This window comes from Topomyia yanbarensis, chromosome 3 (genome assembly GCF_030247195.1).
Source record: "Topomyia yanbarensis strain Yona2022 chromosome 3, ASM3024719v1, whole genome shotgun sequence".
NCBI classification, from domain to species: Eukaryota; Metazoa; Arthropoda; class Insecta; order Diptera; family Culicidae; genus Topomyia; species Topomyia yanbarensis.
Window position 1 is genome coordinate 44,565,054 of NC_080672.1, and position 23,501 is coordinate 44,588,554.

Here is a 23,501-nt window from a genome sequence, read left to right on the forward strand (position 1 = left end):
GACTGAGTCGAATCTCTCGTTTTGTTTTTGACAACACTAATACGTGCGAAAGCGACGCACAACTCAAAAGTAAGTTAAAAGAACTTATTCTGCAGGTTGTTTTATTTAACCGTGTAGTGTTGTTGGTGTATGGGCCATGCGTCAAATCTTGTGAAAATGACGCAATGGGCAGAGCTGCCATTTATACAGATTTATTTGCATTACAAATATAAGCTGAAAACACGTCGGGTACAGATTGCCCAAACACTGTATTATTTTACAAAAATTCTCATTAAAAAACTTTTTTTGATTTTGTCCATTTCAGTCGAACTACCTACAACACTAAGTGTCTTTATAGGTTAACAGTAGAGCAGTAATAGGACTTTGCATTGCAATGCGACTATGTAATTTAAACTATTTTTAGATTTGCATTTTTCTTTATTATATTACAACCGCGATATTGTATTCAAATGATGTTTCAACGGTTTTAGACTAGTTTACAGTGCGGGAAATGGGTCAACAGATTGCGCATGGGATTGGTGTCAGCATTTAATCAGGGAAAATGTTTCGCTTAAATCTCTCCAAACTGTCAAACCAAAAGCTCTGCTGCTTCTAAAAAATACAAACACTATCCAAATAGCATCAAATTTTAAACCTAATCAAAACAGCTTTTTCTCCATCGAAAACAATTCACATTGAATTCACAAACGCGTAACATGTTGCGCGGTTGGGTTTAAAAACTCATTTTTATTGAGACTCATTTCCCGCCATAAGATTTGAAATTCAGGATTCCATTTAAAATACACAGGGGCAGAAATCCCGTGCTATGTTTCCCGAACTGTAAACCCAGCCTTTGTCCTCTAAAAGGCATATAATTTACCAACATTCGTTTTCTTCATTGAATGCGTTGAATACGGACAAAAACAGATTAGGACAATACAGTTTTCAACAAAATCATCTGGCAGCACTAAAGGGGACGATGAGAAAAATCGAACGTCAGCCAGCCAGCAGTGCAAAATATTCCGCGTTAAAAACGCGCTCCTATAATCTGCGATTCCTCCGAGATGGTTCCTTGTAAAAGTCACAGTGCCCAGTGTAACGAGTAAATAATAAAACCAAACGGAACAGTGAAAGTGGATTGATAAAAGTGAAAACTTTTTGAGTGATTTGATTGAAATAAAATTAAAGTTGATTTTTGAGTGAATCTTCCGAAACGGGAATGACTCGGATACATAGAAGGTAGCAGCAATAGAAAAAAAGACGGGAATAAAAAGCAAGTTAAGCTGACGCAGTGGAGCTCCCGGATTTCGCAATAATTGCGTATTGAAGTTTTTATTCAGCTACCCGTGTGTTTCTAATATCCATCCGCTACCGTCCTGTCGTGCCGATAAGTGTGTTGTTGAACATTATGTAATTTTTGGTCCACGCGTATCCCGGTAGCTGTGTAGTGTAACAAGGAATACTGAAGGAGTCAATCAACAGTGATAAGGCAGATATTACGCAGAAGTAAATTCAAATCAAGCAAAAAACAGTAAAAATATATTCAGTCTGCAATCTTTCGCTGCTACATTTTAATGCTGATGTTTGTGAAGTTTCCTTCAGGCCGCAGCGTATTCTACAGTGGGTCACGACGGAACTATTTGTCGTAGTGCCTACTTTTTATTGGATTGGAATACCTAGTGCATTTAGACAATCATTGGAATTACTGTTTTTGGTTGGATCCCATAATGATCACAGCAAGGCGAATGGACTGTGCACTGCGAAAGCGGCTCATTCTGGTTTTTAGCTGAATTCGTCGTTCGGTGTGCATCTCTTGCTTTGTGATTTAATAAAATTTGATTGAAGACGTGGTGTGTGCGTTTATGGAAAATATGAAGCTTTAAAAATCAACAGAGCAATGTGTATAGGCACAGCTCAGAAGGTGCAAATGGCTTAGTGCTGCTGTGAGGAAGAGCTAGAGCGAAGAAAAGTATACCGCAGTGAAGAAGCGCTGTTCGAGATAATGGAATTTTTTGTGAGACATCGCTTGTTGAAAAACCATTGGGACTTGGAGGCGTATCAGAGAAAAAACGTTCACAACATCTGTTTGATCGAAGTATATGGCCTTGAGCGCGAGTGGTTAGAATCCAGCTGTCTTAAAAAACAGATTATGGTTTTAAATAGTATTGACAAATCGACATTGAATATTTAGAAACGTTTAGTGCATGATGAAAATCCCCTCAAATATTGACGCACACTTCTCACCTGTTGGAAGTGGTTTAAGAGGAGGAGGAGTAGTGGAGAAAGAAGATCAATATCAAAGTGCATCTTTACAGAACCATTCTCAGCAGCATCAGCATAACCGTTATCTGCAACATAATAATGATTATAATCAGCTACAATCGTATCATCTCAGCGATTCACCGGTGATGGTTGGAAACAACATTGGCTTGACCGGCGGTACCATGGTGACACCGATCGCAAACGGAAAGCTAGCACCCGGCGCTGGTCCAACGGTACGAATGATTTCTCGTCAGAAGGCAACCGTTAGCAAGGATGGCGATGGGAAAGGAAAAACGCTACCGGCACGAGTAGCACACATTTACTACCGGCACGGCTTGTTCCTGTCGAGCTATCCGACCTGCGCGACAAGTATAGCCATTGCCGTCATTATCTTCTGTTGGTGAGTGTTTAGAATGAGATGGGCAAAGTTATCCGAAGTAGGGATTCGGGTTACGCATACTTATTACAGGACAGCGCATTTTTGCAGAAAAAATTTCAATCGTATCTAGTTGTCCACTTTCTTGGGGAGTTGAAAATAGTTGACGTAAATGGTTGACAGTTTCGCTATCAGTACTTTTGGAATAGCTTGAAACCTATTTTGCAATCGCCCATAATGTATTTTGCACATTTCGGGGAGTTTTTCGTTTAACATTCTCACCTGGATAAAATTTCACAATAAGTAAGATTGTTACGTTAATAGTGACAATTTATGCCATCGACTATGATCAGAAGCATAATGTGGTTTGTAGTTTATAGAACTGAGCCAGTTCCGATTTCTCACTACTGTCAAAATGAATATTTTGACTGATGTTAGGGTTCGGAACATACCTAATTTCAACATCAAGCAAAAACGATGTAAGGATCCAAATGACTCATGAGCCACTTTTTCCTACCAGCACTTCAATTTGTGGAAAAGTGTAATGAGAGGTCGCCCGAGGTGCAATTGTTTATTTATTTTTTGCTGTCTGTCGATCACTTATACACAAACAACTGGTGAAATTTTCTTCGACTGGGCATATTGGAAAGGGTGTGCCGTGTTATCTGTTGGTAGAACCGAAAGCTGTTTTTCCATTATTATGCAGCGTAAAATATCTGATATTCAAATTAGAATCAATCTTTGATCTAAAATACTGATGATAATCGTGTCCATCAGGTTTCATGTCGCTTGTACACAATATTCTTCCTCTAAACATTGAATGAACCCAACCTTTGAGATGATAAGCTGGAGGGGCTATTCTAATTCCAACGAGAAACCTCTTGATGAGATGAGACTCAACTCTGGTTAATCACTTTTAATTGTGCACAAATGGGTTGATCGCTTACGATCACAGTCTACTACTAGTACTAATCACCAACCCCGTTCAACCAACACGTGTGTCCCTCTTTCATTTTAGTTTTCCATCTCTTTCAGGTTTGAAACGTTTGATTTGGTCAACCGAACAAGTTTTGAATGGATAAGTTAGCTTGCGGTCCGTTAAAGCTGTGCGTTTGATGTCGGCTGCTGCTCCATACTATCGAGCTGTCAATAGCATTGGGAAAGCCTTCGCTAATGTATATCTACGTAATATGAGTTTAGTAACAAACCTGATTATGATAGATAGGCGTAGGGTTTGCTCTTTGGCGGATAGTAACACACCACAAAAGTGAGCAGCAGACATTTCAATACACCTAACATTTTCGATTGCTTTTAGTATTCCAATGAGTTGATTTGTTTCCTTCCTTTTTGACGTTTTAAGATTTCTTATATTCTACTAGAACATTTGCTTCATTATGTAGTGGAAGATTCACGGTGTGGGTGAATGGAGAACTATGAGTCTAGTTACGTAAGGTATGAAAACTACCCTACAGGTTCAAGCTGTTATCACTATTCTCTATTTGGCAGTTTTCCCGCCGCCACCCGCGTTTTGGTTTGGTGAAGCCAAACTGGTGTCAAAGGGGGTCATTTGAGGTTGTCTGACGTATTCTTGAAGATCACATCATTAGCGTTTCTGCATTAGAAGCGACAGACAGCCTTCGCTGACTATAGGATTAGGGAATATTTATAAAATTATATATAGCGGGTTTTTCGATAGTTAAGCATAGTGGTGTTGCAACATGATCATTCAATCTGATGCAACAACCATTTAAACAATCATTAATACGCACCAGATTAAAAAGAATAACTGGTAGAACAGCTGGAGCAAATTTAGTATTCGTGCTCATTATGGCTTACAGCGCTCTCTGATTTACTTTATAGTCGATTGATCCGCTTCAGACCTAGGGGACCCAAAAGGAGATTAATAAGAAGACAGAAGCGGAATCAATGCGAAGTATTAATTGCAGCACAGATTTATTTATTTATAATTAATTAATATCAACAGACACAGTGTGGTCCTAATGATAATTTCTTAATCTATTTAAAAAGTCAAGTTGTAATCTGCTACGTGGAATTTGAAGATCGAACTCGGATGAAACTCTGTTGAAGGTCCGCTGCAAACCAATGATGGCACCGTTTACTCCATAGTTAGTCCGGCGAAGAGGTAATCGGAGGAATAAATTATTGCGAAGGGCGCGAGGGCGAACGTTCATGTTTATCGCACTGAGAAGCTCGGGGCAGTCAATTCGATCTTGCAAAATATCCGAAATCGTCATAGCACGGAATAGATCCCGTCGCACTTGCAATGTATCGAGTCCCATAAGCAAACCCCGGCTTTCATAACTTGGCAGCTGGTGAGGGTTGCTCCAAGGCAATCGACGAAGGGCAAACCGAACAAATCTGCGCTGTACTGCCTCAATCCGATGGACACCGTTGAGATAATGAGGGTTCCACACAACTGAACAATATTCCAGAGTTGATCGAACTAGTGAGCAGTAGAGAGATTTCAAGCAGTAAATATCTGAAAAGTGCTTAGATATTCTCATTATGAACCCCAAACAGCGTGATGCCTTTGCGACAATATAGCTGATATGCTGTTTAAACGTCAGTTGTTCATCGAGAAAAACTCCGAGATCTTTGACGCAATTCGCTCTGTCAATTGTGGATTCAGCTAGACAGTAATCGAATCGAATTGGCGTTTTTTTCCTCGAGAACGTAATGACCGTACATTTCTTGGGGTTTAGGGTCATTCGGTTGATCTCGCACCATTCCGCAAAGGTTTCTAGTTGGCGTTGAAGGAAAGCTGCATCATCAGTATTCCGGATTCTATGGTATAACTTGAGGTCGTCGGCGAAAGACAACCGTGGTCCTTCTAAACAAAAGTTAACGTCGTTGAAATACAGAAGAAAAATCAATGGACCGAGATGGCTGCCTTGCGGAATACCAGATGAAGCAAAGAACTCTTCGGATACACAATCACCTATCTTGACTGCTAGACGACGATCACTGAGATACGATTGCATCCAACGGAGAATATTAGTACCAAAGCCGAGTCTATCCAATTTTGCCACTGCAATAGCGTGATTTATCTTGTCAAAAGCAGCTGAAAGGTCCGTGTAGATAACGTCAGTTTGAAGGCCGTCCGACATAGCATCTGTAACATATGTTGTGAACGACAGAAGATTCGTAGATGTTGAACGTTTCGGCATAAATCCATGCTGAGTCTCGGAGATATACTGTTTGCAGTGGCTGGAGATGGGTTCCAACACAGCCATTTCAAACAGCTTAGGAACTGTGCTTAGCGTTGTAATACCACGGTCAACTACCTTTTTATCACCTTTTTTGTGAACTGGAAACATGAAGGAGGATTTCCAGAGTTCGGGAAATACTCCGGTTGTTAGCGACAATTGAAACAGATGACAAAGAGTTTCAATTAGACCGGCAGAGCATTTTTTTAGAATAATAGTTGGTATACCATCTGGGCCTGCCGAGGTTGAAGCCTTCATTTTGCTAATCGCCAGTTGTACCATATTATTGTCGATATAGATAGAGTTCAAAGACTGGTATGATTGAGGTACATTGAGAGCCGCGCGTGAAGCCTGGGTCGGTGTCAGTTTCTCGTTGGAGAAAACACTCGCGAACTTTTCAGAGAATAGTTGGCAGATCTCCTGTAAACTAGAGCTCATACGTCCTCCATAGCTCATCGTTGAAGGCAACCCGGATTCCTTTCTTTGCTCGTTTACATGCTTCCAGAATGTTTTAGGTTCGGACTTCAACTTATGTTGCACGTTTCGCAAGTAATCGGCATGGCAACGCTTCGATGTCCTTTTATAGACTTGGTTAACATGAACGTAGTGTTGTCGCAGCACGTAGCCCCCAAACTTGGAGTACTTCTTCAGAGCGGCTCTTTTAGTCGCTTTTAACCGTCTCAGCTCGGCAGTGTGCCACGCTGGGTGCTTAGATTGAAGGCCACTTCTTTTGGATACATAGCGATCGATAGCATAGCTCATAACATTGGAGAAGGTCTGCACTGCAACGTTGACATCATCATTGTCGAGAATTTCAGTCCAGTGGATATTCGACAGGAAGTCAATAATGCTATTATAGTTGGCTTTTCTAAAATTATAGCTGACGGTGTCAGAAGCATTGCAGTCATGCTTCACTCGAATCGCTTCAAGCAATATATGCAGGGGAGGGTGGTGTCTAACAGTCTTTACCAGGGGGAACGGTGCTGCGGTAACTTTTGGCGCGTAGTCAGATTTGCTCGAAAAACAGAGATCAAGGATTCTGTTGTTCTCGTTCACCACATTATTCGTTTGGCGCAGCAGATTTAGACTGTAGCAGTCAAGCAAACTGGTGATACCAGCATGAAAAGATGACAGTTCGGGATCAGCGAACATAAATCCGTCAGAAGCAGAGCGCCATTTTAATCCGGAGAAATTGAAATCACCAACAATCAGGATCTCATCAACCGAGCTTGCTTGAGCGGAAATCCGTTCCAGTGACTCAGTATGTGAATCAATCAATGTCGAATCGCGAGTGCGGTCCGGTGGAAGATACACCACGCAAAGATAAAGTGCGTAGCCAGCCAGTTTGATTCGCACCCACACCTGCTCGACACAGACCCCCAAAGTATCGTCAATCAGTTGCGCTTTCAATCGACGATGGATAGCCACAAGTACCCCGCCGCCGGTAGCCTTGAGACTGTTGCGTGAGCGGCGATCAGTTCGGAAAACATCGTAGTTGGCACCAAATGCTTGCACTGACAGAGTGCTATCGCTAAGCCACGTCTCTGTGAGGGCGATTATGTCGAAGCATTCATCCGAACTTGCTACCAAATAATCTTCGATTACTGAATTCATACCAACGGCATTCTGGTAATATATTTGTAGGTTTGAATGCCACGATTGATTGCCGTTGGTATCGATTTGGAAGACCCCTTCACCACTCCTACACACAGGACCGTGACGACTGGTGAACGCTGGCTGCAATGGCTCGACTGTGGCAGGGGAATCAAGGGCTTCCATAGTGCTAGCTGCAGTGCGTCCCAGGGTGCGATGAGTCATACCAGCATAGCATAGAGTGCTTAGTCCTTCTGTGATCGTTGTAGAGCCGAATGTGATGTGAAGAGACGAGCTCGTTACGATGGGATCCAAATTTTGTTTTTGACATTGAAGATTCACAGCGGCGGTAGAGTTGTGTTCATCAGCAGACTGTAAGTGAAATTTACATTGAGGGCGTGCAGCATCTTGTATTGCTTCGGAAGGACATATACCCTTCTTGGCTTTACCTGACACAGAAGAAGTCACCGATTCGCCAGGTAGATCTAAATCGCTCGCCGGGATACAAGAAGTTGGACAGATGAGTTTATCCGGAACAGCTTGGCGCTACTGTCCACCACCAGATGGATTCTTCTCCGCCGCAATCCTGATGATAGGTCGTTGGATTTTTGAATTGGTCACAAATTCACGGAAGTAGATGTTCTCCGGCCAAGAATCTTTGGACAGAGCCTTATCCCTGTATGATTTGCTAACTCCAACTTTGAAAGTAATGAAGCTCAAAGATGAGAGATCCTTGTCCTTAGGAACTAGACGAACTATTCTCGGTTGCAGATTCTCCCCCAGACAATCTTTCACAAGGGTAGAAACTTCATCATCCGTCGTGCTGGGATCGAATGCTGACAAGTAAACCCATAACAGCTCCTCAGGTGGTGAAATTGTTTTTATTGTTTCAAACGCAGCCTTGGATCCACGAATATTAGGAATTTTTGTTTTGGGCGAATCATCTTCGCGTTTGCGCTTAGGCGTGTTTGAAACTGGATTATATTCAGCAATTCGATTCCAAGGCGTTATAGTTGGGGATAGCGGTTTAGAGTCAACTTTAACCGAGAAAGCTTTGACGACATCTTTCAAATCAGCTATGTCGTTCTTTATAGATTTCAGAGAATTGTCGTCAGGCACTATGTCACAACAACGCGAAGCCATTCTACGGAAATTATCATTCGAGAATAAATCAGCACAGCCATTGCACATCCAGAATAGATTCCGAGGGTGGGTTCCCAGGACGTCACGAACATCATAATCCATCTTGACGCATATCATGTGGAACGAATTTCCGCAGTATCCACATGTGATTCGATCAGAATCATTAACCACTTTCGAGTAGTTGTTACAAGCCATGCTTTTGATGTAGAAATAACGCCTAGCGGGTATGCAATATGCGCAGGAGAACGCTAACGGGTAATGTGCGCCAATGGAAGCAAACTTGCACGCAACGTGTGACAACTCAACTACCCACCAGCAGATGTCGCTTTTGGCGAAAAAATTGAGCGTAACGTCTGTGCAGTGATAATGACAAGTGAAAACAAAAATCACAACCAAAAACAATCACTTTCACGAATCACACCGGCAGATATAATCGTGCTTGAAGTCACGAAATTTCAATGCACACGTACTACCGAATAAAACGATATACAGATAAAACGAGAATACAAATAATCGCGAGTGTAAAACACTAAAAAATAAATCATAACTCTCCGAGCTCTTGATCGAAGCAGTTCGTTTTCTGGTGCTGTGCATAAAGTGAACAAGAATATATATTGACAGTGAAGGTCAACTATTGTTTGAGGCAGTCTTTGTTCGCCGGTGCCCAGGCTGGTGAAGTGAATACAAGAATTGCCGGACACGCCGCTATATAAGCTAAGTATTATTTTTCTTTCTTTCGTTTCCCTTTCCCCGATCGGTCTACTTTTCCCTTTCCCCTGAATACAAGTTTCATCTCTCGTTTACACCACGTGCTATCCTCGTGCCTAAATGGCCGAGGGCGAAGGAACATTGGATGGGAATGATATTCCCATGGATTTACCGGATAAACCCGATATTACTCCCTCCCCTGATTCCCCCAGTCCTCCCCGTATTAAAACATACCCAGCCAATTCAAATGGACCCTGGGTGGTGTATTTCCGGCCCAACACGAAATCGCCCAATATTCTAGAAATATCACGGGAGCTGACTGCTAACTACCCGGCCGTAGCTCAGATAACACGTGTTCGAGCTAATAAGATACGCGTTATAGTAAATGACCTCGATCAGGCGAACCAGATTGCTCGCAGCGAGCGTTTTACGAAACAATTCAGAGTGTATGTGCCTTGTAGGGCAGTGGAGATCGATGGAATAGTCGCCGAACCGGGTCTAAAGTGCGAAGACCTGTTGAAGTACGGGGTTGGCTGCTTTAAGGACCCTTCACTTCAAAAGGTGAAGATTCTGGAATGCAAGCAATTGTATTCCGCAAAAACAGAAAATGATAAGACAACTTATTCTCCGTCAGACTCGATTCGGGTGACTTTCTCCGGGTCTGCTCTTCCCAACTATGTCCTCCTGGATAGGGTTCGCTTACCCGTTCGCCTGTTTGTACCGCGGGTAATGAACTGCAGCAATTGCAAGCAACTGGGCCACACAGCCACTTATTGTGGCAATAAAAAACGGTGCGGCAAATGCGAGGGAGAGCATGAGGATGACGCTTGCGGTGGAGAAACTGAGAAGTGTATTTACTGCGGGGGCCCTCCGCATGCTCTTAAGTCATGCCCGGTGTACAAGCAGCGCGGGGATAAAATTAAGCGCTCCCTTAAGGATCGCTCGAGGCACTCTTATGCAGAAATGCTAAAGAATGCTTCGCCATCTGTCCCTTCCGAAAATTCCTTTGCTCTTTTGGCTGGCGTTGAGCAAGAATCTGACGACCCACAAGAGGGAACATCATTGGTTAACCCAGGGGAATCCAGGAAGAGGAGAAATCTAGCCTCCCCTACATTGCCTCGTAAGGGTGCCAAGGTGTCGTCCACTCAGAGTGCGCCATCTACAACCAATAAATCCAACGGAAGTGATGCACAAAAGCCGAAGCAATTTGCTCCAGGACTTGGAAATATTAATTCTAACAAGGAGTACCCACCACTTCCAGGGACACCAAAAACCCCAAGTGTCCCCGTTTTTCAAACAGATACTCAGTCCAGTAACGGACTAATGAAATTTTCTGACATAGTGGACTTAATTTTCACAGCTTTCAATGTTACTGATCCTCTTAAAAGCCTTCTGATACGTTTTCTCCCTATAGTGCAAACATTTTTGAAGCAGTTGACTACTAAATGGCCCCTCCTTGCAGCGATCGTATCCTTCGATGACTAAGTCATCGAACGAGGTCACCGATTCGATCACTGTTCTACAGTGGAACAGCAGAAGTATCCTCCCGAAAATCGATTCCTTTAAATTTTTACTAAATAGTTTAAAATGTGATGCTTTCGCATTATGTGAAACTTGGTTAACTTCCGATATAAATCTCAACTTCCACGACTTTAATATAATTCGTCTGGATCGAGAAAACCCCTATGGAGGAGTACTTTTGGGGATCAAAAAGTGCTATTCTTTCAACCGAATTAACCTCCCTTCGACACCAGGCATTGAAATTGTCGCTTGTCAAGTTTTAATCAAAGGTAAAGACCTTTGCATTGCTTCCATCTACATTCCTCCTAGAGCCTCGGTAGGGCACCGAACGCTTTGTAATATCACGGAATCCTTACCGGCACCGCGGCTAGTTCTGGGAGACTTTAACTCGCACGGTACGGTATGGGGTTGTCTTCATGATGATAATAGATCAACATTAATCCAAGATCTTTGCGACAATTTCAACATGACCATCTTAAACACGGGAGAAATGACGCGGATTCCTACACCACCAGCACGCGCAAGCGCGTTGGATTTATCGCTTTGCTCGACATCGCTACAGTTAGATTGCATGTGGAAGGTGATCCCTGATCCCCACGGTAGCGATCATTTGCCTATCGTGATTTCAATTGCTAACGGTTCAAGACCATCGAAAACAATCAATGCCTCGTATGACCTCACACGGAACATTGATTGGAAGAGTTACGCGACCGCGATATCCGTTAAAATCGAAACCACTCAAGAACTTCCTCCGGAGGAAGAGTACAGGTTTTTGGCTGGCTTGATTCTCGACAGTGCGAATCAAGCTCAGACTAAACCAGTACCCAGCGCGAATACCCATGGACGGTCTCCCACACTGTGGTGGGATAAAGAGTGCTCAGAGCTGTACGCGGAGAAGTCCACTGCATATAAGGCCTTCCGGGAAGACGGGTTACCCGCTAGCTATCAACAGTACGCGTCGCTAGAAAGGCGAATGAAGAGTTTAATAAAAGCCAAAAAACGCAGTTATTGGCGCCGGTTCGTCGACGGGTTAACGAGAGAAACAGCGATGAGCACTCTTTGGGGTACGGCTCGACGTATGCGTAACCGTAATAGTACCAACGAGAACGTGGAATATTCAAACCGTTGGATACTCGCTTTCGCCAAGAAGATCTGTCCGGACTCTGTCCCGGTACAGAAAACGTGCCGCGCCGCGTCTCCTCCCGATACCGCGAACGAAACACCGTTTTCGATGGTGGAGTTTTCACTTGCTCTCTTATCATGCAACAATAACGCCCCAGGGTTAGACAGAATCAAATTCAACTTGCTGAAGAATCTGCCTGACACTGCAAAAAGGCGCTTGCTGAACTTATTTAACAAGTTTCTTGAGGGTAACATTGTCCCTCATGACTGGAGGCAAGTGAAGGTCATCGCCATTCAAAAACCAGGAAAACCAGCCTCCGACCACAACTCGTATCGGCCGATTGCAATGCTGTCCTGTATTCGGAAGTTGTTCGAGAAAATGATCTTGTTTCGCCTCGACAATTGGGTTGAAGCAAATGGCTTACTGTCAGATACACAATTTGGCTTCCGCAAAGGCAAAGGGACGAACGATTGCCTTGCGTTGCTTTCTACAGAAATCCAAATGGCCTATGCTAACAAAGAGCAGATGGCATCAGTCTTCTTGGATATTAAGGGGGCTTTTGACTCAGTTTCTATCAACATTCTGTCAGAGAAGCTGCACCAGCATGGTCTTTCACCAATTTTAAATAACTTTTTGCTAAACCTGTTGTCTGAAAAGCACATGCACTTTTCGCATGGCGATTTAACAACATCGCGATTTAGCTACATGGGTCTTCCCCAGGGCTCATGTCTAAGTCCCCTGCTCTACAATTTTTACGTGAATGACATTGACGATTGTCTTGCCAATTCATGCACGCTAAGGCAACTTGCAGACGACGGGGTGGTCTCTGTTACAGGGCCCAAAGCTGCCGACTTGCAAGGACCATTACAAAATACCTTGGACAATTTGTCTGCTTGGGCTCTTCAGCTGGGTATTGAGTTCTCCACGGAGAAAACTGAGTTGGTTGTTTTTTCTAGGAAGCGTGAGCCGGCGCAACTCCAGCTTCTATTAATGGGTGCAACGATCAACCAGGTTTTCACATTTAAATATCTCGGGGTCTGGTTCGACTCTAAAGGTACCTGGGGATGTCACATTAGGTATCTGAAACAGAAATGCCAACAAAGGATCAATTTTCTCCGAACAATAACTGGAACATGGTGGGGTGCTCACCCAGGAGACCTGATCAGGCTGTACAAAACAACGATATTGTCGGTGATGGAGTACGGGTGTTTCTGTTTCCGCTCCGCTGCGAACATACACTTCATCAAACTGGAGAGAATCCAGTATCGTTGCTTGCGCATTGCCTTGGGTTGCATGCACTCGACCCATACGATGAGTCTCGAAGTGCTGGCGGGCGTTCTTCCGCTAAAAAATCGATTTTGGGAACTCTCATATCGATTGCTCATCCGATGCGACATTCTGAACCCGTTGGTGACTGAAAACTTCGAGAGGCTCGTCGAGCTTAATTCTCAAACCCGATTTATGTCCTTGTACTTCGACTACATGGCACAGAGCATTAATCCTTCTACGTATACTCCCAACCGTGTTCGTTTCCTAGATACTTCTGATTCTACTGTATTCTTCGACACATCCATGAAGGAAGAGATTCGTGGAATCCCGGACCATATACGCCCTCAAGTGATCCCCAATATATTTTATAATAAATTCCGAGAAGTCGACTGTGACAAAATGTTCTACACTGACGGATCAAATCTCGATGGGTCCACTGGCTTCGGTATCTTCAACAATACTATCACCGCTTCATTCAAGCTCAATGATCCTGCTTCAGTTTACGTCGCAGAGTTAGCTGCAATTCAGTACACCCTTGGGATCATCGACACTCTGCCCACACATCACTACTTCATAATTTCGGACAGCCTCAGCTCTATCGAGGCTCTTCGTGCGGTGAAGCCTAAAAAGCAATTCCCGTATTTTCTGGGGAAGATACAGGAGTCCTTGTGTACGTTATCTGAAAAATCTTATCAGATTACCTTTGTTTGGGTCCCCTCTCATTGTTCTATCCCGGGCAATGAAAAGGCCGACTCATTAGCAAAGGTGGGCGCATTAAATGGTGACATATACGAAAGACCAATCTGCTTCAACGAATTTTTTAGTATTTGTCGTCAGAGGACACTCAACAGTTGGCAAACCTCGTGGAGCAATGGTGAACTTGGATGATGGCTACATTCGATTATCCCAAAGGTATCAACGAAACCTTGGTTCAGGGGGATGGATGTGGGTCGGGATTTTATCCGTGTAATGTCCCGACTTATGTCCAACCACTACACCTTAGATGGACATTTGCGGCGTATTGGGCTTGCGGAGAGTAGTCTGTGCGCTTGTGACGAGGGCTATCATGACATCGAGCACGTTGTCTGGGTATGCGCCGGGTATTTGGACGCCAGGTCTCAGTTAAAGGATTCCCTTCGGGCCCGAGGTAGACCACCCAATGTCCCAGTCCGAGATATGCTGGCAAATCGTGATTTCCCCTATATGTCCCTTATTTATACTTTCATAAAAACGATAAATATCCCAATTTAGCCCCTCTCTTTTTATATCTCGTTTTTAGAAGTTTCCTCTTGCCGTGTGGAACCGATATGCTTCAGACTGCCACTATGTAACCGCCGTCGCCCTTATCACTACGGAATCTGAAGCGAGAGCGACTCGAGGTCCGAAGGATTCCCTTTAAAGGATCCCCCGCGGGTCCGAAGAATACCATCCGCCAATCCGACCTACTAGACTGAGGCGCAAATTTGTTTCGCTGATCTCCCGTTTGCCTGAAAGTTGCAAGTTTTGCTCTTCTCTACCGGTCACCATCTACGCCTTCTCTCCCCTGTCCTTGATACAACTACTTCTACACCGATTTTGGAAATGACCAAGCATAAGTATCCGATAAAAAATCAAATTTGTATTCCGTATTCCTAGTTTTAAGATAGTTGTAATTTCTACTCTTTGTTAAAACTATTGTCCCCCCTCTTGTAAATAGAATTGTATCCCTAGTTTTAAAACATCTGTGAAATTTTTCATAAATATTTGTTCCCTCTTTTGTGTACCAAACTATATTGTTAGTTTTAAGATAACTGTAAATATTTCCTAAAAAACTATTACTATTGAATTCCTTGTTTTAAAATTTTTCATAAAAAAAAATCTTTTGCCCCCTCTCTTATATATAGAATTTTTTTCTAGTCTTAAGATAGCTGTAAATTTTTTCTCCTTTATAAAAAAAAATATTTCAACATTGTAACCTCCTAGTTTTAAGATATTCAAAATGTAAAAGCAAAAGAATTCGGCACCGCCAAGCTAACGCATTTGTGCCTATCAAATAAACGAAATGAAAAAAAAAAAAAACTAAAAAATAAAAAAAAAACTATCAGCTCTACCGACGACCGTAATATAGCAAACAGTGATGCCAAACAGATGACTTAGCACGCGTTGTTAGGAGCTGGATACCTTGGACTAGACAAAATAGAGGATTTGACGTTGCACACTTCGAGACAAACAGGCGCAATATTTAGTCCTCCTCCCGAGGACCGGTGTTGACTTGGCAGACAGTTGCTAATTAGTCCGATTTTGCAATTTGTCTCGCGGGACGGATCGAGATCGCTTAAGCTATAAGCGGCAATCCTATTAACCCTCTAAAAAGTCTTTTTCGCTTCTGATAGTTGATATTCGAGATTGTAGATTTCTACGTTCATTTCCGTGAGCCATTCAGCTCCCCGCTTCATCCCGATTTATTCGATCTAGTCCCCGGCGGTGGAGCTAGCCTGCTCAACGGGCCAGCCAGTAGGTGCTGTGGTCCATCCAGCGACTCTGGGTGGAGCGTAGCTTTCGGTTCACTGGCGCCTCGGCGACCCGCTGCTAACTATTCGACGCGGTCTACTCGTTCTAATCCCTGACGGTGGATCCAGCCTATTAACGAACTACCCGGTAGGGTGTCGAAGTCGTTCCGGCGATTCCGGTGAAGCCTGACGTCCGGTTCACTGGCGCCCCGACGATCTGAACCTAGTGCTACGTCGCGTACTACTCAACTGTTTCCCGGCGGTGGACCTAGTCTACACCGACGGAGAGTTCCCACCGGTGGAATTTCTCTCGCATCCCGATTTGGGGTTTCACGGCGGCTTTCTAGCCAATGGCGCTACTTTGTCGGTCCCTTCGCTACTTCCTCTGCAGCTCGGAGAGTATACTCATAACCACTCTGATGACTGCGTCCCAGGTATGCTCGTCTTGGCACATCTCTTCAATGATATTGTCCAGGCATATCCCTACGAACTTCTTCAAACCTAGAGCATTCGAAGACCACATGCTCCGGGGTCGCTTGCACGTTCGCTCACTCCTGGCAAATGGGTGACGAAGCATGTCCAAACCGATGCAGGTACTTCCGGAAGCATCCGTGCCTGGACAAAAACTGCGTTAAATGCAAGTTCATCTCTCCATGCTTCCAATGCACCCAAGCCTGCACATTTGGGATGAGTCTCCGTGCATTACATGCGATTCTCCACTGGTAGCATTCCACGTCCTCAGCCAATGCATCGATAACGCATATGGCCTCCGACGATATTGTTCTGTAAGCACTCGCGACTCGTATGGCCATCAGCCGGAACGTTCTGTTCAGCTTTACAAGCAGGAACCCCGTATCGGAGTATCGATGACGAAGCAGTAGATAGCAGATGCCTCGTGATACTTCTCGGATCGCCTGCGTTTGGCATGATTCTGGCTATTTCGTTCGTTGCTTTCGCCGATTTTTTGCAGGCGTGGTCGACGTGGTTGTTGAAGCTCAACCGGTCGTCGATTATCACTCCCAATTGCTTCAGCGCACGTTTCGATGCACTTACTTGCCCTCCGACGTCGATCTGCATCCGTTGCACCGCTTTGAAGTTGTTGACCAATAACACCTCCGTCTTGTGGTGAGCTGTTTGCAGCTTGACATCGTTCATCCAGCACTCGATAGCGTATATTGTCTCCGTCACTGACACCTCCACTTCTTCAAGTGTCTCACTCATCACCGTTAGTGACACGTCGTCCGCGAAACCCACGATTTTCACTTTCCTGAGCAGCTGCAGAGTCAAGACTCCATCGTACAACCTGTTCCAAAAAGTTCGACCGAAAATGGAGCCCTGATGAACGCCCGCTGTGACTCGTATTGACTTCTGCCCTTCGCTCGTCTCGTACAGCAGCACTCTGCTCTGGAAGTAGCTCTTCAGGATCTGGCATAGATAGTCGGGAACCCTCAGTCTGCGAAGCACTGCAGCGATAGCTTTCCAGCTGTCGTTGTTAAAGAAAGAGAAACTGCAAGAGCCTTATTCATCTCTGATCTTCTGTCAGGACGCATCGATTCTCCATATTTACTAGAGCGAGTTAACATCCAAGCAAGGTCCAGAACGTTACGCGGAATCGTTCTTCTGTCGCACCTGTTCGACTTTCATTTGTCTTGGATATCATTAAGAAATCGATTCCTGCAGTTTTTTAGATGTAATTAGTTTAAGTTTCCATCATTGGTGCCGAGTACGGCCTGTTGATGTGCGTGATAAATAAATGCATTCTTCACATCCAACGGGACCACAGTATCGATCTCCTCGTCGTTTTTGTTTAGATGCCTTCTCAGCAAATCGTATCCACTGTCGATGCTCCTTTGCGGAATCCGAACTGAACCTTGAACAGTCTGCGCGCACCCTCCATCCATTTCGTCAACCTGTTAAGGATTATGCTATATTTCACCCTAAGGAGAAAAATTAGATAAACACCAAAATTTAAGTGGATTCTTTCCAGGAGTTTTATGAGTGTATCCAGCAGACATATTGACGTATACGAGGCTGAATCGACCGGTGGCTTCCCTGGCTTAGGCTGCAACACCAGTTTCTGTACCTTCTACATTTCGGGGAAGTTGTCTTCTTTTAAACACTTCTGCAGCACCATCCTGTACATGTCCAGATATGCCAGGATCGCAGCTTTCAGCACCATGTTTGGTTTTCCATCCGGACGGGGGCTTTTTTGATTTCAGGCGCTTCGACGCTTCTGCGAGCTCATCGTTAGTCGTTCGGGTTTGTTCCTTTTTCTTCGCCGTACGGTATCGGTGGTCAGACAGTTGGATCGTGCTTCGGGAAAAGACTCTCGTCACAGTGAATCAGAATTATCTGGATTATAGGCAGGGCATTTAAAGCCAGAGCCCGTCTGATGGTCGTTTCCATCCGCAAAGCAAGCACTTCGGCCTCTGCGTGCAGTCTCTCGCAAGATCACCGTATTTCCAGCCTAACCTGGACCTCTCCGGGCCTTTGTATGCCCCTGCTAAATGTCCAAAGCCCAAACACTTGAAGCATTTCGACGTCAACATTTCATAAGGCATTATATACAATATGCTCATGTTGAGAAAATGGCGTCTGAAAAATTACCTCGAACTTTACATTCCCATTTATGAACAGGAGCTTGATTCAAGGACCAAACAACTCAATGCCGTGTTAAATTAACCATTTTTTCCGAATAATATACCATCCGAATAATATACCATTATTAAAAAATTGTATTTTGAACGATTTTTGCAGATAAATGTTTTGGTCCCTTTTGAAATATCGCACTGGTTTTGTGCCCTCTCCTATAATTTTCTCCGCTTGTTTATTCACTTGTGGGACGGCTGTCAATGGGCATCTCGACCATCCAACCGTAACTTTGCCTGCCTCCAGTGCCTTATCGGCAGCGGTTGCCGGTAAACGAATCATCGCTGCTCAGTTCAGCTGTATCCTTTCTTAAGCCGAAACGTCATGTGCACCTCGCCCTCGTCGTGATTTAATCAAGGTCCTTGCAAAAAATCGCCATCTCCGGGTTTAGGGCTTTAACTTCTGCCTTTTCACCCATCGATTTGGTAATAGTCTCCTGCAAGGTCGAGATGTTAGTCGTGGGATCCTTCTTCAACTCGAAGAGCATCTCGCCTTTTTAGGTACGCCTGATTCTTATTACGTTTGCCCCAAAATCCAGCGCTGCAGGAAGATGCAAACGACCAAACGGTTGAAGAAACGTTTTGATACATTTTGCTGGCATATGCTATATACATTCGCCCACGCGATCGGGCAGGTTAACATATAGATGCTCGAGCTCTTTGCGATAATATTGCGTGATCATGCCCGTCTGATGGTCGTTTCCATCCGCAAAGCCAGCACTTCGGCCTCTGCGTGCAGTCTCTCGCAAGATGGCCCGTATCACCGCATTTCCAGCCTAACCTGGACCTCTTCGGGCCTTTGTATGCCGCTTGTTTATTCACCGCAAACATAAAAATGGCCCTGTGACTATGTTAACGTGTTAGCTTTTACAAACTTATGTATATGGATCTAAGCACTATCATATAAATGCCCGTTTCCACTGGATCATTTATCGTCCAAATCCAGAAGTCCCCCCCCCCCCGGTTCTAACAACCTTCAGTTGGATCATTCTCAAAAACACTCATATACACTAGACAACAAGCTGCAGGGCGCCATCACCGGATAATCTAGTAACATGGGAAAATGCACTCTCTTCCAAAATCGAAACCGTACACTTAAAATTAAAAATTAGAATCGCGATCCTTACGACCATACAATAGCACAGACGAATATCGTACCGCCCACGCAGTTGTATAAAGGAATTTATACCCACGACATACAAACGCCCACGGGATCCAACCCGCTAACATACAAACGCCCGTGATTTTCGCGATGATACAAACCTGGTCACAAATATAAACATGCAATGCAATCGCGATCATCCACGCACACCTACGCCTGTAATTTCGCATATATGTAAACGACTCGATGATCAACTCAACGTGTGAGCCCTTTCGAATTTATAAACGCGATCTCAAGCGCGACCGTACAAACGCTCGTTTCCACGCGATCACTTTTCACGCCCCCACATCTGAACCGTACATTTAATATCACAATCTGAATAACGGTTCGCTGAAATTGGCCTTAAGCAGGGTTTCAGTGGTACACATTTCCCGTCCCATCTGCAATTGTGAGTGATTCTGGCAGGAAACCTTTCCGAGAATCAAGCTCTACAGGTTCATTGTTTCGGACTAATTGGTATTTATTCACTATCCACTTTGAATGATTTAACCATTTCCTCACTTCCAATAAGTTCCTGATGTTTCACGCATCGAATTCACAGAACATTGCATGAAACTTTTTGACAGTTTAGAGAGCTTGTTTAAATGAAATTAGAAAAAATAATATTCAACCGCAGTGGAAAAACACCTTGTAAACAACCTCACTGAGCTGTTGTTTTTTTGCTTTGCATCATCATGCGATGTTTTATTGTTAGTTTAGATGCTTCTCAATCCCAATTTCAAATTGGTTGTTAAATAACCATTTTTACAGCATCCAGTTGTTGAATAGCAACCAGTTCCCATTGATCATTAGCACCAATACGCTAAACACCTCCCAATCAATTGATCTTTTTGAAACTTCTTATTGTACCAAGGCTTATCAACATTTTAGGAAGCAGGCTTATCATTCCAGAGGTCAAGGTTAAAAGGTTTTATAATGATGGAAAAGCAGCTAGCTAATTTTAGCCGAAACGCGCGCAAGTTTTCTGCATTGACTCTGAACGATTAGATTAATGCCAGTTGCTGTGCAGTTGATAATGGATATCTAACATCATTAATAATTGGAAATGTTCAGCATTTTGTTGTCGTGAAATGCACACAGGATTCAGGGTTATTTGAATTCGTATATTTTAAAATGAGTGAATTGGGGTAAAAATGGTTTACTTGCATTCTAGATCAACCAGCAGTTTTAATCACTTCAATTCTGAATTAACCGGTTATTTCCGCTTCATGAGTTTCATTGGCCGGAAGTATGGACCAATCTTACTGTTCCTAATCACTAAACAAAACGAACTACATAAGAGAAACGTGTGAATTACCTCCGCAAATGATTCATTTCCACTATCTTTCATCGAGCTCGGGCGCGTAGCTGAGTCATGGTGACCAGAAATGCTTATCTGTCTCGCACGACTAGAAATAAGCTTTACTGTGATTTATTTAGCTCTATTTTCTGTTTACCAATTATGAAATACCTAAATTTTGTTTGCTCACTTTCAGCTATCCCCTGCTGAATATTCCTCTCCCGGGAACTTTTCCTACGAAAGTGATATTCCCCTATTCGGATCAAATCGGAAGGAATCTACAATTCTCCAGTGCAGCTACCAATGACACTTCGGAGCTATACAACCCATTCAGCTTCAATGGAAACAACTTCTTTAGCATCTACAACATTAGCTTGGAGCCACCGTTTCCGTGGGCCAGAATCGACCCACTGCTTTACGTCCAGCAGATCATTATGCGCTCCAGTGTGGTTCCGTGGGAGGATGATCTGCAGCTGACAGATGCCTTCCGGGGGCCATTGTACGAGGTGTTCAAATTGATTGAGATTATTCGCAACCACGAGGATGATAGGTGAGTAGAAGTCGCTTCTCGTTGACCGGTTTTGATATCTAATACGATGATTTGTGTTATTTGCAGCAAAACCACACTGAGCCATCTCTGTCTCCATGTCGAGAATGTAAAGCGAGCGTCCCAGCAGATGCTTTTCCCGGAATACAACTGTCTGCTGCTGTCGCCGGCTAATCTGTGGCAGCAAAATATTCAAAGTTTTAACAAGGATAGTAATCTGCTGAATACGGTTTTCGTTAATCATGTAAGTAGTGTGGATGATCTAAAATCCCTTCATAAATATTATCTAAACTCGTCATATATTAAAAATGTCCAAGCACATACTAAAAAGTCGACACATAACACTGATACTGATCAGTATCAGAAGTGTTGACGCACATTCAAATGTCTGGAATGTGACGTTAAAGATCGTCTGTATTGGAGCATAGCACCAGTTTTAATATTCCTCATTTTTGATAGTTTAGTTAACATTGCTAATTTGAGGGCGGTTGCGATCCAATGAGCAAACAATATTCTCTGATTGAGGCTATCGGCTATTGTCAAAAAGATGAGCGTTAGTGTTTGATCAAATGCGATTTGTGCATGAGATTTTGACAGATAAATGTTTTTGAATTGGGGTTTGATCAGGGCTTTGTAAGGAGGCTATTTTTCCAAGCAAGCATTCTCCCAAGTCTTTGTAAAAATCATAACAACCCAATTTAAAAGCCACATAGCCGTATCCTTGCCATTCCCTTGGGTTTGACTCACAAAGCAAAACTACAGTTATATTCGTTTTGTCTGAGCTCGAATTACAATGTCGGCGATTAAGTCAAAACATCACACTTCTATTGAGTTGTTGCATTTCGTACGGAAAATACGGTCGCGTAGCTCTACCATTGAATGTTCCGTGTAAGGACGTATGAATCTTAGATTTGTTCTGAGGGTCCTAAATCAGTAATTGCTACCGCGTGGACCAGATGTTACCTTCCACTTGCAAGCTAGCAGTACTGCCCATAAAAGCATAAGAGTCCCATATTGAAAAATAGCCAGCCGAGGGAAAAGCTTTTCAACATTTGCATTTCCATTGAGCCGTATGGATGGGACAACCATGTTTGTGTATTTTTTCGATATTTTCTAAACAAACCTGGTAATCTTATTTGTGCATTGCGATTCAGTGGTGATACAGAATACCCTCCAACAGATAACTCATTTTCGACAGAAATCCATATGGGACTCTTATGCTTTTATGGGCGGTGTAGTTCGAGCGCACCCAATGTACCGTAATACAGTTCTTAACCCTGATACATGGCTTCAAGGCATACTGTTTTGAGGACACCCGTAACCAGACGTTTAGTGCCAGCCGAATGATTTTCCTCCGTGTTCACTATTTGCATTTACTCCGCTGATGTAAATGATGTTGATTTTAAATGTAAGTTAGAATAACATATCAACAATGCTTCAGATATATTTATTTTGGGATTTTTATGGATGATGCATCTAAAAAATCTGCGGTTTTTCTTTCTTATACATGCATGCTTCCTTGTCGTTATTTTTGGCATGTTTTTGATTTATATGTACTTTCTATTTCTATGTAGTTTCACATTCTTGTAAGAACTCTTTCAAAATATTCTTGGTGTTTTATTGGATTTAAGTACTAGTGGTCCTAACATACCTTCCCCATAGAAAATTTGGCAGTTGCTTCGAGGTCGACAGATTAATTAAACGACCAAGATGGGTTTCGTCGGTGGACAATTTTCGTCACCATATTAATCGCCAGATTTAATCTGTGTGAATCTGGTTCCAGTTTTAAACTATCAACTAATCGATCGATTTAATTGGTTGAAATAGACCGATTTCAACAGATTTCGTCTGTCATGTTTAATCGGTTGTCGCGTCGGCTGACGTCCATGTTAAACCCCCATAAAAGTCGGTGCAACAATCGACCGATTAATTGGTGGCATAGTCGGCCGATTGTGCCGACGCAAGCCGATTTAGTCGGTGGGAAAATCGGGAGGATTTTCTATGGGGTTATAACTTTTTGAATTATAATTGTTATTCTATGAGCTTATTCGCCTTCTTTTGGAAATGAGCAAATTATGAAAAATATTTTTGAATGTCTTCTTTAAAATTTGAGTACTTTTTTTTGGAAATTAATAATTCATAACAATCTTCTTTGAGACTTTGACTTTTTTAAGC

General features: G+C 43.3%; 1 protein-coding gene across 1 annotated transcript in view; it reads left to right on the top strand.

The window, feature by feature from the left end:
- The first annotated feature begins 957 nt into the window (after positions 1-957).
- Positions 958-23,501, top strand: part of LOC131687884 (sterol regulatory element-binding protein cleavage-activating protein) — a 32,965-nt gene continuing 10,421 nt past the window's right edge. The window contains exons 1-3 of the mRNA XM_058971975.1: positions 958-2,641; positions 20,976-21,329; positions 21,396-21,570. Of these exons, the coding sequence (XP_058827958.1) occupies positions 2,184-2,641; positions 20,976-21,329; positions 21,396-21,570 (987 nt within the window). The 5' untranslated portion in view covers positions 958-2,183. The remainder of the gene's footprint in view (positions 2,642-20,975; positions 21,330-21,395; positions 21,571-23,501) is intronic.